This window comes from Cebus imitator, unplaced genomic scaffold (genome assembly GCF_001604975.1).
Source record: "Cebus imitator isolate Cc_AM_T3 unplaced genomic scaffold, Cebus_imitator-1.0 Scaffold512, whole genome shotgun sequence".
Lineage (NCBI taxonomy): Eukaryota > Metazoa > Chordata > Mammalia > Primates > Cebidae > Cebus > Cebus imitator.
Genome location: NW_016107827.1, coordinates 1,185,802 through 1,202,329, shown reverse-complemented (window position 1 = coordinate 1,202,329; position 16,528 = coordinate 1,185,802). Strand labels below are relative to the sequence as shown.

Sequence of the window (16,528 nt, the reverse complement as noted above, 5' to 3'; positions counted from 1 at the left end):
AAAAAAAAAAAAAAAAAAAAAAAAAAAAAAAAAGATACAGATGAAAGTCTTGAGACATTGATGCTTGTGTTTATCATAAAACCAAAAACGAAACACTAGCACCACTCAAACGCATTGTGTCCTCTGAGCCCCCGAGTCTCTGTAGAGTTACTGGCTGTTGCTCTCCTGCATGTCCCCTGTCCTGAGATGAGGGACCCAGTGCCCAGAACGCCTCTGAAGCACGATGAGGCCACGGCCACCCAGGAGCCCATTCCGCTAACCCAAAGGCCTGGCAAAGGGAGTCATATTCTCAAGGCACACAAAGGACTCCTGTTCCATTTCTGGGTAATTATTTAACCCAGAGATGTAAGTTACCTACAACATGTCTGTTAATCACAGATTTATCCATGACCACCAAGGTGACTCGGATGCTACCAGCCTGTGCTACACAGAACAACCTGGAGTGCTCCCCACTTCTTTCCCCTTCTGCGAGGTTATACCCCACTTCAGGATTCACTTTCTCAAGGGCAGGAGAGAAAGTCTGGGGGTCCCAGTTGTCACAGTTACCAGGTCAGCAGCATGGAGGTGCATGGTGAACATGCACTCAGTACCCGGCTGACGCCGCCCTGTCTCTGTCTGTCTCTGTCTGTCTCCGTTTCAATCTCTTTGCATTTTATGTCTGTTTCTCTGTCTCTCTCTTTCTCTTTCTCTGTCCCACTTCAATTCTCAGCTCATCCATTCATTTGCTCGTCCCACAGACCCACCCTGAAGAGCCCCCCACCCCAGACACCCTCCTGGGACACTAGGCCCCAACATCAATTTCACTGACCAGTCTCTCCCCAATGAAGGGAAATGAGGGGAGACTCCTGGGCTGGGGCTTCCAGTGTCCTGAACGAGAATGTGATGTTCACCCATAGCCCTGCATACAGCAGCAGAAAGGAAGGGGAGCCGCCCACCTGCTGGGTCTTCCCATCATGATTCTGAGGCGTCTCTACTTATGCCAACCAGCCAAGCTGGACGCTCCCCACTCATATTTACCAGCAAGGTCCAGTCCCAAAATCCACATGAACTCAGAAGCTGGCCAAATTGTTTTACTTGAAATATGCTGACATACGCACTCCAGGCACAGGTTTGAGGTAAAGCTTTGACTGAGGTACCTGGGGTGGCCTCCTGGCCTCTCCGGGGGTTGCCCTGACTCTCCTGACCTCTCAGACAGCTCTGCAGGAGGCCCCTGGTCACAGAGAGCACTGTACATTCACCCCTGTGCATCATCCAGACACCAAATGCCTTGTGGTGTGTGCACGTGGAAATGTGTGTTCCCATGAATGTGTATGTGAATGTGTGCACATGAATGGGTGTGCACGTGAATGGGTGTGCATGTGAATGTGTGCACATGAATGGGTGTGTACAGGTGGAAATGTGTGTGTACATGAATGTGTGTGCACGTGAATGTGTGTACGTGAATGGGTGTGCAAATGAATGTGTGTGTGAATGTGTGTGCATGTGAATGTGTATGTGAATGGGTGTGTATGTGAATATGTGTGCACATGAATGTGTGTGTACGTGAATGTGTGTGCATGTGAATGTATGTATGTGAATGGGTGTGCATGCGAATGTGTGTAAATGAATGGGTGTGCATATGAATGGATGTGTACAGGTGGAAATGGGTGTGTACATGAATGTGTGTGCACATGAATGTGTATGTATGTGAATGGGTGTGGGGTGCACACATTGCTAACCCTAAGTGAGCCTTGAGTCCAGAAACTGCACTTCAAATCTGGAGGCCCCTGAATCCTCTCCCTCAGCTGGGATACATGGAACCTACAGGGTTACACGTCACAAACCAAAACAACATATTTACCACTGGCCTTGCGGTGCAGACAGTATCTCTTTATTCAGTGAACTTAAATATCAAAACTGACACAGAAAAACTTTCGGACGAAATTTATGTGGGCAACACACATCCCCCTGTTGAATGGCTCATTACAGTTGGGCCTTGAACAACCCAGGGGCTGGGGACACCGACCCTCACACAGCTGAAGATTCACGCATAACTTCTGACTCCCCTAAAACATCATTACTATTAATCTCTTGTTGATCAGAAGCTCTACTAATAACGCAGCCAATTGACACACATTCTGTACATTATAATATACCACACTCTTAGAATAAAAAGTGCAGCCAGGCACGGTGGCTTATACCTGTAATCACAACTGATTGGGAGGCAGAGGCGGCAGCATCGCTTGAGCCCAGGAGTTTGAGACCAGCCTGGATGACATAGCAAGGTCCTATCTCTAAATAAATAAATGAATTAAGCAAGTAAGATACAGAATAGAGAATGCTATTGAGAAAGCCACAGGGTAGAGAAGGTATACTCGTGACACTGCACTGCATTTGCTAACACGGTAAGTTTATACCATCTGTTTATAAGATGAATGGCCTGAGATAGGGGCAGCTGCATCTGCAGACCTCCATCCGTGATGTACAGAAGCGGTTCAGATTTTCTGGTGCTGCTGTGACGTTCCTGCCTCCCAGGAGCACTGGCAAATCCCCCGTGGCACTTAGCGTGGGTCCCAGGGTCTTATTCAAGTTTATGTTGCTGGACTCATCACGATGGAGGGGAGGTACACAGCACTGGTGAGCTCACCTGTTACCCTGGTCTGCAGTTTACTGGAGAGAGAACTTGCTTTCATGGGGATGATTAAGACATTTCACTCAGAACCCCAACACTTGAGCTCACTGCAACAGCAGGAAGAGGTGGCTACAAAGATTATCATCATGGGACAGTACGTGCTGCAGTGACCTGTGGGCAGAACGCTTTACCGCTGTGTCTTACCTCTTTCCACATTTCTCTCCACTGCAGATGGTGCCAAATAGATTTAGTTATATTTGACAGGAGTGAATGATAAAATGGACTAGCATCTACATGTGTTACATGAATTCATCACATCTCTTTTTCTTAATATTTTGATATTTCTAAGCTATGCAGTTTGTCTTAGAGGCTTTTAAAATCATTAAATTATTTTCAAAATTTTTCCAACACACTATGCAGAACAATTGGCATATAAGTGAACCCACACAGCTCAACCCCTGCTGTCCAAGGGCCAACTGTGTTTTCTTTCTGATCACTTGCTATATTGGGGCAGCTGTGTATTATAACAGAAGAAAGCCATGTTTTGGAATCAGACAGACAAGATCTGAGGACTTTCTTTGTCCAGTATGAGCTATTTCACTTTGAGCAATTCACTTCTCTCCATCTCCATTTTTGAGCTATCAAATGGAATCACGACAAAAATGTTGTCCCGACTTCACATGACGGAACAGCTGGCACGCAGTCCACACATGCTGGATTCACATTAGTTCACTACCTGTTGTCATTAAAAACATCGTCCTAAGGCAATGCTGAGCCATGCCATACACGCAGATTTGATGTGTGCTTTGCAGCTCCCTGGCCCTGGCAAGGTCAGCTATGGCAATACCCAGAAAGAACTTCCAGCTGCCCCCACTACTGAAGAATGCCCATCCCCACCTAGGACTGCAAGACATCATCTTATGTTCCTTTTCCTGAAAAAAACAAACAAAAAGGGCTGTATTTTAAAATTATATATTTTTTCTATTAATATTTACTATGAAACAATTATAGCAATAATAAAGAGAATGTAAAAGATAAATTTCTTACTACTGTTTTATCTGATTTTTAAAAATATGTCAATAATTATTGACCTTAATAATTGACATTAATAGGACAATAATTAATAACATTCTCTTTCATGCAATGTGACTTTGTACATATAATTGTATACATTTTTAATATAATATTTAAAATATGTTGTAAGATTTTAAATATTTTAATGGTCTTTTGATGATTCTTCAAATATCATTAATTTAAGGAGCTCTTTGATTCCTCTGAACAACTTACTTAGGGTCAATTCTGAGGAGTAAGACTGCTTGATCAAGCGACAGGCTGTCTTCCCACTGTTCAGCCTCACAAAGAATGTGTTGTAAGTTCTCTGTAAGTAAAATTAATTATTCCTATGTAGCTCATTTCCCCAGGTATTTCCGTAGCTCCTTTGAAAACACTGGCTTGGCCCCTGTGCACTGCAGGGTGTTGAAGCACCTGGAAACCTGAGCACCGGAGATCAAGGTCAGCGGCTCGCTGTCAAGTCAGTGAGCGGCTGGCCAGGCCTTCAGGCCACCTCATCTGGACTCAGCCTTGGTCGGGCTTCTTCCTGTCTCTGGGACCTTGAACTCCATATCCGTAGAGCATTTGCTTTAGAAAACGTATTATTGTATGCTCTTTCTCTGCCACTTCAGACCTAAATCTTTCTAGAAGTGTCTTGCTGGCTGTACAAGCCGGGACTGTCTTTCTCAAGGAGCTGGGAGTCAGCCCTTCAAAATGTGGTCACTGGGAAGATGGTACCATCTCCCGTCCCCGTGGAAGGCTGGGCACAGCCTTGGTGAGTGCCTGGCTCTAAGCTGTGAAACCATCTCCTGTCATGAAGATGGGAGAAGCTCTCTGTTTCTTTTCAGGAGGCCAATTAACAGACACTGATGGCCCTAATCGCCTCCCCAGCCCAACTTGCAGAAACCCTCTCACCCTGTTTCAGTGGAGCTGAGTTTAATCTTTCTCTCCTGTCATAATATACTTGAACAAGGTCTTCTTGCCTTCTTCACCTTTAACTCTGGTGTCATGTTGTCCTGACATGGCTTTAGGAAAATCATTTAGGAATTCTTCCTCTCAGTGTTGTAATGATCCAAACAGGACTACGCCGGAGATGCCTGAAGAACACGTTCGAGAACTCTAAATGTCCACCTGCGACAGACTCCCAGAACACCACCACTTCTAGCATGTGGAATAAGCAGGATTCGCGCCGAGCTTGGAAGCCGAGTGAGTCTGGGCCCATCCCTGCCTCTGCTTGGCTTCTGGAAGGTCCTCGCGCACTTGCTCCTTCTGAGTTCTCAGCTACAAAACAGAATCTCCTGAGGTGTGGAGAGAATTAACTCAGGGACACAGCTACGTGCTCAGCGAGGCTCCGAGGGAAGTAGTCAATAAAGACAGCTCTCATTACCAAGATCCTCTACCAAACATGAAAACAGGGACCTCTCCTGAAAACCTTAATGGTGTATCTTCAAGTTGAGAGGACCCACCCATGCATGTCACACCAGACGCTCTGAGGTGTCCAGGGTGCTTTCCTGCCATGCTGCACCGAGGCTGTTGATCATTTCGCTCATGACTGCAATCAAGGCTGATTGATGCAATTTTCTCATCTATTTTATGATGAGTGTTGAAATACAGAACACATAATTTTAAGAGTTGGGGAAAGTAATTTTTAGAGAGGAGAAAGTATCAGAGAAAAAACAAAATCACAACTTCAGAATTTGATTTCGGGTCTAAATATTAATGACTAGACTTTGAAATGGTAATTATGGATATTTAAAGAATCTGTATGAAAAAGTGCTAGTTCTTATGATACTCACATATCTATTTACAGTTTTGAAAATGAATTGAATGTATTTACCTTTAAATTTATGTATGCTAGATGATAAACATCAGCAACTAAATGTGTATAAAAGCAGGCAATACGATTTTGTAAGATCACTATTTTAAGACTTCCAAATAGGACATTTAACTCATAGAATTTAATCTTTTTGAAAAATATTGAATGTCATAGATTTATTATTATCTACCCCACTTTTAGTTCAATACCTTTGCCATAGCCATTCTACTGGCTAACTTCATGATTTCATAAACACATCACAGAATATTCACTGATTAAAATATTTTTTTACAGTCTTCCTGGGAAAATGAGGTGGCTCTACAGCTTACCAATGAACCACACATATAAGATACAACAATCTCTCAAAGGCACCCCAGGGCTTAAAGAACGTCTCAGGTGCACGGAAGGAGAATCCTCTGAAACAAGAGGGGGAGGAAGCAAAAACGTGCTGAGGAGGAGCCCACACAAAGGAAGGAAAAGGCCGAGAATCCTACGAATTCCTCTGTGGAACTGTGACAAATGAAATGGCATGCGTATCACCTAATACCAAGAGGCTGAAGTCAACATAAAGCTTCCTTTTTACCATCGTAAAAAGAATGCATTCCTGCTACAGATAATTTAGAAAACAGAATAATTTTCAAAATGACGGCAACAACAGTGAGAAGAGCCATCACCGAGAAAAAAACACAGTTAATATTTTATTTTATTTTCTTCCATTTTTTAATGAATATGCCTACCACAGAAATGTTCACTTTCTGATCAATGACTTTATTTTTATTATTGTTTATTACAACCTGTAATTAGGAGCCTTAATTCAAATACATCCGGCCTTTTCCTTCATCTCCTTCATTACCGTATTCAACAAAAATAGGAACAATGCAGAAAAATGTGGTCCAAATAAATGTTCCAAAAATGGGAAATAAATGTATCATTTGAAAATATTGTTATGGGAATGTATTTCCCTCGCACATGTTTCCATTAAAGGCCATCGGATATCCCTGAATTAAATTTCAAATAAAGCAACTACAGATAGAATTATTTTTGAGGATATTTTCAATTCAAGAAAACAAACCAAACTTTGAAAGACTAATCTTTATTCACAACGTCTAACTTTTGACTGATAACTCTTTATGGTCAAATTCTCAGACTAAAAAGTGTGTATTTTTAAACTTTCACTTAATAGATGCTTTGTCTTTGTTTTGCGTTCCTGTGTGGAAAAGACACAGGTGGTTTGTTTACGTGACACTCTGAGTCACGCACATGCCAGGACACAGCGGCGCCAGGACATGGTGAGCGAGGATGTCATCGCCTTGCTGTGGAGATCCCTCTAGGGTCACGTGGCTGGGGCCTGGGCCGGGGCCATGTGGCACCTCCAGGCTCTGGGCAGCACCACCAGCAAGGGGCGTGCCCTGGAGGGGGGCCCAGTCCCTACCTACCCTAGGAACCACGACCAGGAAACTGGCCAGACCCTGGGGAAAGTCTGTATCTGGTTTTTTGAAAACAATTTCAATAATAGCAGCAGCAGCAGCAACAAAAACTAACATTCCTGGAATAAATTATTGTCATTCGACATCCTAAAACATCTCTCTCTCAAAACACACACAAACACCACAAACCACATATACACAGACACCCTCACACATCCTTTCACCTGCCTTAGTGAGCAGCAGGATGGCAGCTAGAATCCAGGTACGGGGCGGACGGGGGATGGGGCCAGGTCGTCACATTATTTTACTATTTCAGATTTTACGATTTCAATGGACCATGCGGAACCAACAATTCTCTCATCCTGCAAGCCCAAGGAGTACCTTATTTGTATGTAAGTATCTACAGCGTGAAAGATACCCACCTTGTGAACTTTAAATAGCACCTCACAGAGGTTATAGGTCCTTTCTGCTCGTACCCAGTCGAATGTGCTCACCTGCAAGAAACAGAAAACGTCCCATGAAAAGCAGCATGCTACTTTTGGCTTAAAAATTTGAAAATTTAGAATAGTGTCACTGCATGTGTCTCCACCTCAATGAAATCCTAAGCCCCATGAGCATAATGGGTAGCACTGAACTGTACGTCCTGCTGTGAGTTTTGATGAGTCACCACACCCTCATCTCTGTCACTTTGTGGCAAATATAATAGATCCATTATCGACAGCAGAATGTCTATTTCCTTCCATCGTATCTTAGATAGATTACGTAGATATCTGTGATACCTTACCTATCACACACAATTAAGCTTACCTTAGAAAATCACGTTGGATTCCTTTTAGGTTAAATTAGGGATTAATTTTAGGTAACATTTAATGCATGTGAAAGTGAATTTTGCTGGATTCTAAAAATAGACACAAAATACCATGTAGATGGTCTTTTGCTTTTTAGAAGTAAACTAGTTCTATTTTAGAAACGAATGAAAAACTTACTAACCAATGTAATCGAATACATTTTTCATTGATCTGACCTGTTGTAGTTCACAATGATTTTAACAATAATAATGACCAAAATAATCTCTTTTGAATGATGCTGTACAGTTTACAATTCAAGTTCACATATATAATCTCTAAGTTAAAATATTTCATGCAGAAAAATCTAAAATATTCAACAGCATAACAAATTTGATGTTTTTTATTGCTCATTCTGCACTTACTCCTTCAACCAGTAAAAATAATCAAAAGTACACTAAACAGTGTCCTTGAAATATGTAAATTATCTTGTCTTTAATTAATTGGTGACCTTTCGGTAATCATCAAACCAAACAAACTTCTGAAGACATTTTAAAGTCATTAAAACTGAAACGTGAAAAATCACACAAATAGTTTTTCACTTAATATTTAATTGCCCGAGAGTCAACTCATTGCTATTGTGATTTAAGCCATAAAATGATAAGTAAAGGGAACAATATGAAAGTGAGAATGACCAATTAGGATACTAACTTTAAGGTAATTTTTGGATCTAGTATTCAAGTGAAAGAATTACATCTTGAATTTGCTAGGGAGAGTTTCAGGTGCTTATCTGAGAGTTAAAAAGCCAAAGACTCCAGCACCCTTTCTCTGGAGAGCCGGGGAGCCATACTGATGGAGGCCTGAAGTAAACCACCACCCTGAATTCCGCAGACCTGCCCATTGATTCCTAAACACTGCACCTGCCTCTGCTTCTCCACTCCTCCCATTCCCACCGTGGCCAGTGTTTTATGGAACTAGCTAAGGTCAGAGCTCAGGTGCTCATTCGATTATTGGAAAATACATAATGATGGATCTACCATTTTCAACTTCCCAGTTACGACAATGCTGCTTATGTGGAAGCTATCACTCTAAAGGCAAAAAGAAACCCACTAAATACCCTATTCAGAGACATCTACCCACTAAACACCCTATTCAGAAACATCTACCCACTAAACACCCTATTCAGAGACACCTTCCACTAAACACCCTATTCAGAGACACCTTCCATTAAACACCCTATTCAGAGACACCTTCCACTAAACACCCTATTCAGAGACACCTTCCCACTAAACACCCTATTCAGAGACACCTTCCATTAAACACCCTATTCAGAGACACCTTCCACTAAACACCCTATTCAGAGACATCTACCCACTAAACACCCTATTAAGAGACATCTACCCAGTAGGCACCCTATTCAGAGTCATCTACACACTGAACACCCTATTGAGAGACACCTTCCCACTAAACACTCTATTAAGAGACACCTTCCCACTAAACACGCTATTCAGATACACCTTCCCACTAGACATTGTATTCAGAGATATCTACCCACTACACACCCTATTCAGAGACATCTACCCACTAGACACCCTATTCAGAGACATCTACCCACTAGACACCCTATTCAGAGACATCTACCCACTAGACACCCTATTCAGAGTCATCTACACACTAGACACCCTATTCAGAGACACCTTCCCACTAAACACCCTATTCAGAGATATCTACCCACTAAACATGCTATTCAGAGATATCTACCCACTAGACACCCTATTCAGAGACATCTTCCCACTAGACACCCTATTAAAAGACATCTACCCACTAAACACGCTATTCAGAGACATCTACCCACTAAACACGCTATTCAGAGACATCTACCCACTAAACATGCTATTCAGAGATATCTACCCACTAGACACCCTATTCAGAGACACCTTCCCACTAGACACTCTATTCAGAGAAATCTACCCACTAAACACCCTATTCAGAGAAATCAACCCACTGAGCACCCTATTCAGAGACATCTTCCCACTAAACACCCTATTCAGAGACATCTACCCACTAAACACCATATTCAGAGCTATCTACCCACTAGACACCATATTCAGAGACATCTACCCACTAGACATGCTATTCAGAGACACCTTCCCATTAAACAACCTATTGAGAGACACCTACGCACTAAACACACTATTCAGAGACATCTTCCCACCAAAAATGCTATTCAGAGACACTTTCTCACTAAACACCCTATTCAGAGACACCTTCCCACTAGACAGCCTATTCAGAGACATGGACCCACTAGACACCCTATTCAGAGACATCTACCCACTAGACAACCTATTCAGAGACACTGACCCACTAGACATCCTATTCAGAGACATCTACCCACTAGACACCCTATTCAGAGACATCTTCCCACTAGACACCCTATTCAGAGACATCTTCCCACTAGACACCCTATTCAGAGACATCTTCCCACTAGACACCCTATTCAGAGACACCTTCCCACTAGACACTCTATTCAGAGAAATCTACCCACTAGACACCCTATTCAGAGAAATCGACCCACTAGACACCCTATTCAGAGATATCTACCCACTAAACATGCTATTCAAGACACCTTCCCACTGAACACCCTAGTCAGGGACTTCTTCCTTTTAACAGTTCCTTGTTGCTGTTAATATACCTTATACACATTCATGGTTTTATACTTTTCAAAATATAATTTGTAATGTCAGCATTATCCCATGCCATTGAATGTCATTCAAAAATACAACTGTTACTATTGCTTAGCATTTCCGTGTGGAGCTTTGGTTTTCGTAAGCTTCATCTTTGTGATGGGTATCATAGATTGCATTATGTTTTCACCACTGTCATAGTGCTGTGATCACTGCATTACGTCACACTGAATGCTACCTAGTCTGCATCATCAATATGTGGCAGAACAGCGGGGACTAGAGCCCTGTTCTAAGACAGGCTTGGAGGAGGCTGTGCTCTTTGCCACCTGCAGAAGGCAGGTCCAGTCTCTTCCACCTTCCGCTGTATCCGTCATGTTTACTAAGCCCCTTCCTGCTCGTCCCAGTGGCGTCTGCTGGTTTTGCTGCAGTCCTGCCTTCCTTCTACTCTTTTTTGCCTCCTGCCAGTGGCCGCATCTCCCCCTGGGGATCCCTTCTCTGCTCCCAGAGCTATGACTGTGCCCCCAGCCCAGGGAGGCGAGGTGCAGTCAGTCTGCACACACTTCAGGCCAGAATTCTCACTGTCTTCACCACCATGACTGATTCAGGGAAGAGAATGTGCCTCGACTGGAGACACAGGTCAGAAGGTGCTCAGCCTTCGGATGGAACCACTTCCATTTTGGACTTGAAGAAAATGTTGCCACCCTGAGAGCTGTGGGAACCCCCGTGGAGCCACATGGACTTGATAAGTGTGGATGTATCCACACTGGCTCCCCGCTGTGACAATGCACCACAGACTGCAGGTGTTAGGAACAGGGAGGTGGGGGTGGTGAAGGGCATGGGCTACTCCCCACCTTCCACTCAGTTTCCCGTAAATCTAAAATCATCCAAAACACAAGTCTGTTAATTAAAAATGAAAAAAAGAATCAGGTCTTCCTCTTCATTGTCCTTTCCTTCTTTACCTGAATCTCATGGCTTCTTAAGGGCTCAGCTCAGTCCCAGCTCCGAGGCCTTTCCTGACAGTCCCTGCAGGTCTCCCTCCCGCCTCCCAAGTCCCAGCGGTCCTGCTGTGGGCTCCCACTGCTGACACGCAGCCGCGGTGCCTTCCTGATAGTGATCCTTTCTGCACCACATCACGACACTTCCAACATCAATGGACTATGTGCATGTGTGTGCACACGTGTGTGTACAGTCATGCACCACATTACACTTCCATCATCAACGGACTGTGTGCGTGTATGTGCACATGTGTGTGTACAGTCATGCACCACATCACACTTCCATCATCAACGGACTGTGTGCATGTGTATGTAGTCATGCACATCATGACACTTCCATCATCAATGGACTATGTGCGTGTGTGTGTAAATGTGTGTGTACAATCATGCACCACCTCACACTTCCATCAATGGACTGTGTACGTGTGTGTGCACAGGTGTGTATACAGTCATGTACCACATCACGACACTTTTGTCAACAATGGACTGTGTGTGTGTGCATGTGTGTGTGCATGCACAGGTGTGTGTACAGTCATGCACCACCTCACACTTCCATCATCAATGGACTGTGTGTATGTGTGTGTGTGCGTGCAGGTGTGTGTACAGTCATGCACCACATCATGACACTTTTCCCCAGCTCCCCACCCCCCACCGTCCCTTCCCCTATTTCCCCCCAACTGGGGTCGGTTGGGGGGAAATAGGGGAAGGGACGGTGGGGGATGGGGAGCTGGGGAGAGATAGCAAGGGGAGAAATGCCAGATGTAGGTGATGGGGAGGAAGGCAGCAAATCACACTGCCACGTGTGTACCTATGCAACAATTTTGCATGTTCTTCACATGTACCCCAAAACCTAAAATGCAATAAAATAAATGGGGAAAAAAAATAAAATAAATAAAATTAAATTTAAAAAAAAAAAAACAATGGACCGCATAGGCCACAGTGACCCCATAGGTTCTAATGGAGCACAGACAGAAACCCATCGATGGAACTTGGTACTGGCCTTGCAGACCAACTACAGGAGGAGACTCATCTTCAGTAATGGGACTGGACCATTTGGTTTTCTGTATGAAAATATACATAAATAGAAGCATACAGGTCATCTAGGTTTCTGTAAGTATACCCTATGATGTTTGCACAATGACAAAATTGCCCAAGTATGCATTTTCCAGAATATATACCTGTCCTGAAGCGACGTGTGGCTATACATACGTATGTGTATTAATACATATAGTTACACATATATAGCTTTTTACACACACACACACACACACACACACACGCACACACACACACACACGAAGATTAATGTGAAGCTAAAAATTGGAGGTGTGTGCAGTCCATGACGCAGTGGCAATACTGAAACCCTGCAGTGCTGATCTGAAGCCGGCATTCCTGGCATGTTTGTGCTGTGCCTGAGTGTGGCCAGGCGTCACCTGCCAATGCAGATCCCTGCACCCCATCTGAGCGGTCCAGATTTAGCAAGTCTGGAGTGAGGCTCAGAGACCCTGACTTTTTATTTTAAAGAAATTTACTGTTGATGGATCAATCGTGACTCCCAAAAGTGCGCATGGCCAGCAACAGCCTCGGCATCTCTGGGTCCCTGTTAGTGAGGTCAAGTCTCACGTCTGCACCAGACCTGCCATAGCAGAGCCTGTGTTTTCAAGAAGAATTCCCAGGTGATTACAACATACATTGATGTTATTGCTGTTTTATGAGGGGACTCTGATGTGGTGGTCTTCTGGGAAAACAGCCTGAGGGTAAGAAGCCTGACAGCTTTTAAAAGGAAAGGAAGACTGGAAGTGGGAGGGAAGCAGGCGTTGTGAAGTGCAAAGCAGAAGCCTGTTCAATCACTGTTCATCGTGCAGACAAATTCCTTACTTTGTAGATGACTGACTCCAGGCCATGCTTCCTGAAATCCATGGCTCCCTAATGCAGTCACCAAGGCTTATTTTACATGATTTTTCAAGACTGCACCTCTTGTGTCAAAACAGGCGAAACCCTTAAGAGGTGCCTGCAGTGTGAGCCACTCTGAGGCACTTTATCAGCTGATTTCTCTGAGGAATGCTTTTGCATGTTGGGAGAGAGTTCCACTGGCCCTATCGTCATGCTTCTTCCTCAGAGCAGTGACTCCAAACCACGGCAAGGACACACGAGGCATGCTGATTCCTGGATTTCTCCAGACCAGCGCAGAACAAAAGAGACAGAACCAAGCTTTGTGAGATGTAGACAAGACGGGCGGTTTTGTAACTGCATATCATCGCTACATTTTTCCAGACAATGACCATTGACAATTTTCTAAGTATCTGGCCACATCTGGCTTAAAACAGAGCAGAAATTGTAGATTACAAGGTGCCATATCTAGGTACCTTTGAATGTTATTGTAGAGCAATGAATATGTGGCCCTGGAACATTATAGTTTGCTACATCTACAAATCTTCATTTGAATTATTTTTCTAAGAAATATTTTTAACGATAGAATACACCTACCTAACTGATATTCTTAAAATTGCTGCTAATATTTCTTGCATATGCAGAGGCAGTTGCTACCTCGCTGATATGTTAATGCCATACAATTCTGTAAAACTGATTTTACAAGATATTTTAACACATTTTATTGATGTTTGAAAACAGGAATAACTGAAACATTTTTTGGATTCCAACGTACAAATCAGAAATAAATACTCTAGCTAACGAATGAGGGTAGGGTGTGTGAGAAGGAGTTGAGAGTCCCGGCTTCAATCCCAGCTCTTCCAGCATCTCCTGGGGCATGGGAAAGACAGAGGCTAGAACCCCCCAGGGTGGGCTGGGCCCTCCTCAGCAGAGCAACTGAGCTGTGAATCACAGACCTGCCCTGTCCACACCCCGTTCATCCTTTCCATTCTTCTGTCCCGTTTCCCTTCCGATACGCTTTGGTCTGTGTCCCCGCTCAAATCTCATGTCAAATTATAATCCTCAGTGTTGGTGATGGAGCGTGGTGGGAGGTGGCTGGATCACAGGGTGGATTTGCCCTTTGCTGCTGTTCTTGTAATAGAGTTCTCATGAGGTCTGACTGTTTAAAAGTGGGTGGCATCTTCCCCTCCCTCTCTTCCCCTTTCTCTCGCCATGTGAGATGTGCCTCCTTCCCCTTTGCCTTCTGCCATGATTGTGAGTTTCCTGAGGCCTCCCTAGACACACTTCCTGTACAGCCTGTGGAGCTGTGGGCCAGTTAAGCCTCTTTTCTTTATAAATTTCCCAGTATTGGGCATTTCTTCATAGCAACGTGAGTGTGAACTAATACACCTTCTTTTCTCTCTTCTCCTTCAATATCCTTCCTCCTCCTCATCTTGAACAAGCTCAAAAGCCATCGTTTAAAGGGCTTTATCTTTTAGCTTTCCCAAGTTGTCATGATCATCTTTGGGTCCTTGTAAAATTCACTGAAACTTTCTGATGTAGACTGCTGAGAATCAAGGCTCTGGGAATATTTCTACGTTATTGCATGGTGAGGACTTTCTGAGCAAAACTTACTGGCACCAGGAGTGAAGGATGATGGTGTGGTAATCCGGCCACGGGAGCTGGCAACAGTGAATCATTCAGGGACATTTCGCCCGGACCGCCCCAGAAGCCTTTGGTTTATATTCCAAAGTGTGATGGAGCAGAGACCTCGGCCTCCTCTCCGGAGAGAGGACTGGTTGGCCTCAGTAAGAGGGAGTCTCTCCTTCCGTGGGAAGGAGGGCGGGTGGGTGCTGAGCTTCCTGTTAGAGCTCTAAGTCATGGCCCTGGGTGCTTCTCCCATGGCTCACACCTCTGCATGCGCAGAGCTCTGGGGTGAGGGCCTGGTGAACCAGCACTGAGACGTTCTGTGAGCGATGAGCAACCTGTCTCTCATCCAAAAACTCATGTTTCATGTCAGGATAAAATAAATTTAAAATATCGATATTAAAATCTTAACAAAAGGTTGTTTTAGATTTGGGCAAAGTAAGACTGCTATTGGCAAATTGCCATCAGTGCCAGGATATAAAGTGTCAGGCCAGAAAAAATATTGATAAATTATAAATATTTAGATGTGAATTCACTCACCATATTGTGTGTGTTGATTTTACGACGAGAAGTTGCTGAATATTAATAGACAATTTTGTCTGCCAGATTCACTGCTTTTAGAGCTTTTTTTTTTTTTTTGAAGTGGAGTTTTGCTCTTGTCTTCCAGGCTGAGCACAAATATGAAGGGCTGATTTCTCCTTGATATTCTCTTTAAAGAGGATTTGATGACCTCTGCAAAACACTGAGCCCAGCACCCAGCATCAACAGGCTCCAGTACGTACGTTATGGATTACTCAGCCAGCAGTCGGGCAGCATCTTATCGATGTCAGAGGTGATGCTGGACACGGTGCGGGCAGCAGGACCGGGCACGGGCAGCTCCCCGGTCCATGAAGCCAAGCCGCATTTCCAGTGTTTTATCAAGAGAGAAAACCTCCACACAAATCATCGTTTGTTAATCTCCCTACAATCCTCTCAGGTAGGCATTTACAGGCCTTTATTCTCATTTTACAGGTGACATTTAGCAACGACAATTGGAGATCACCAGAAATTTATAAACTCTATGAAGTCATTAGAGAGTGTGCAGATGAAACAAGTCAATTCAATCTAACGTTTGGATTGAATATTCATAAAAACCTGCACTTTTTTGTTGTCCGTTGAAAAAGATACAAATTATCCAGATCCAGAAGAAATGAGCGGCTTGGCTTCTTCCTTGTGGATCAAGGGTCCAGTTAGATGGACTTTGGGCGCTCTCTGCACTGGGCACCTCCAAAATTTACATGGACAGCCAGGTCTCGTCTCTGAACTCACGACGGGTGGATCCAAGTCTCCTCAGAAACCTCCCTTTAGACATCTTTAAACATTTCCAACATATAAAGATGCAGCGCTCACCAACACACTCATCCCAGAGCCCCCATCTCAGCAAACGGCAGCATCGCTACCGGCCAGAGTCCCTCCTCTCACATCCACATGCAGTCCACCAGCACCCCAGGGTCTGCACGTGTGTGCATGGTGTGCGTGTGTGCGGTGTGTGTGCTGTGTGCAGGACTGGTGTGTGTGCTGTGTGCAGGAGTGGTGTGCGTGGGTGTGGTGTGTGTGCTGTGTGCATGAGTGGTGTGCGTGGGTGTGGTGTGTGTGCTGTGTGCA

General features: G+C 44.1%; 1 protein-coding gene across 1 annotated transcript in view; it reads right to left on the bottom strand.

Moving 5' to 3' along the window:
• SNTG2 (syntrophin gamma 2) overlaps positions 1–16,528 on the bottom strand; it is a 350,315-nt gene that overhangs the window by 66,420 nt on the left and 267,367 nt on the right. The window contains exon 13 of the mRNA XM_017514037.2: positions 7,327–7,398. Coding sequence (XP_017369526.1) covers positions 7,327–7,398 — 72 coding nt within the window. The remainder of the gene's footprint in view (positions 1–7,326; positions 7,399–16,528) is intronic.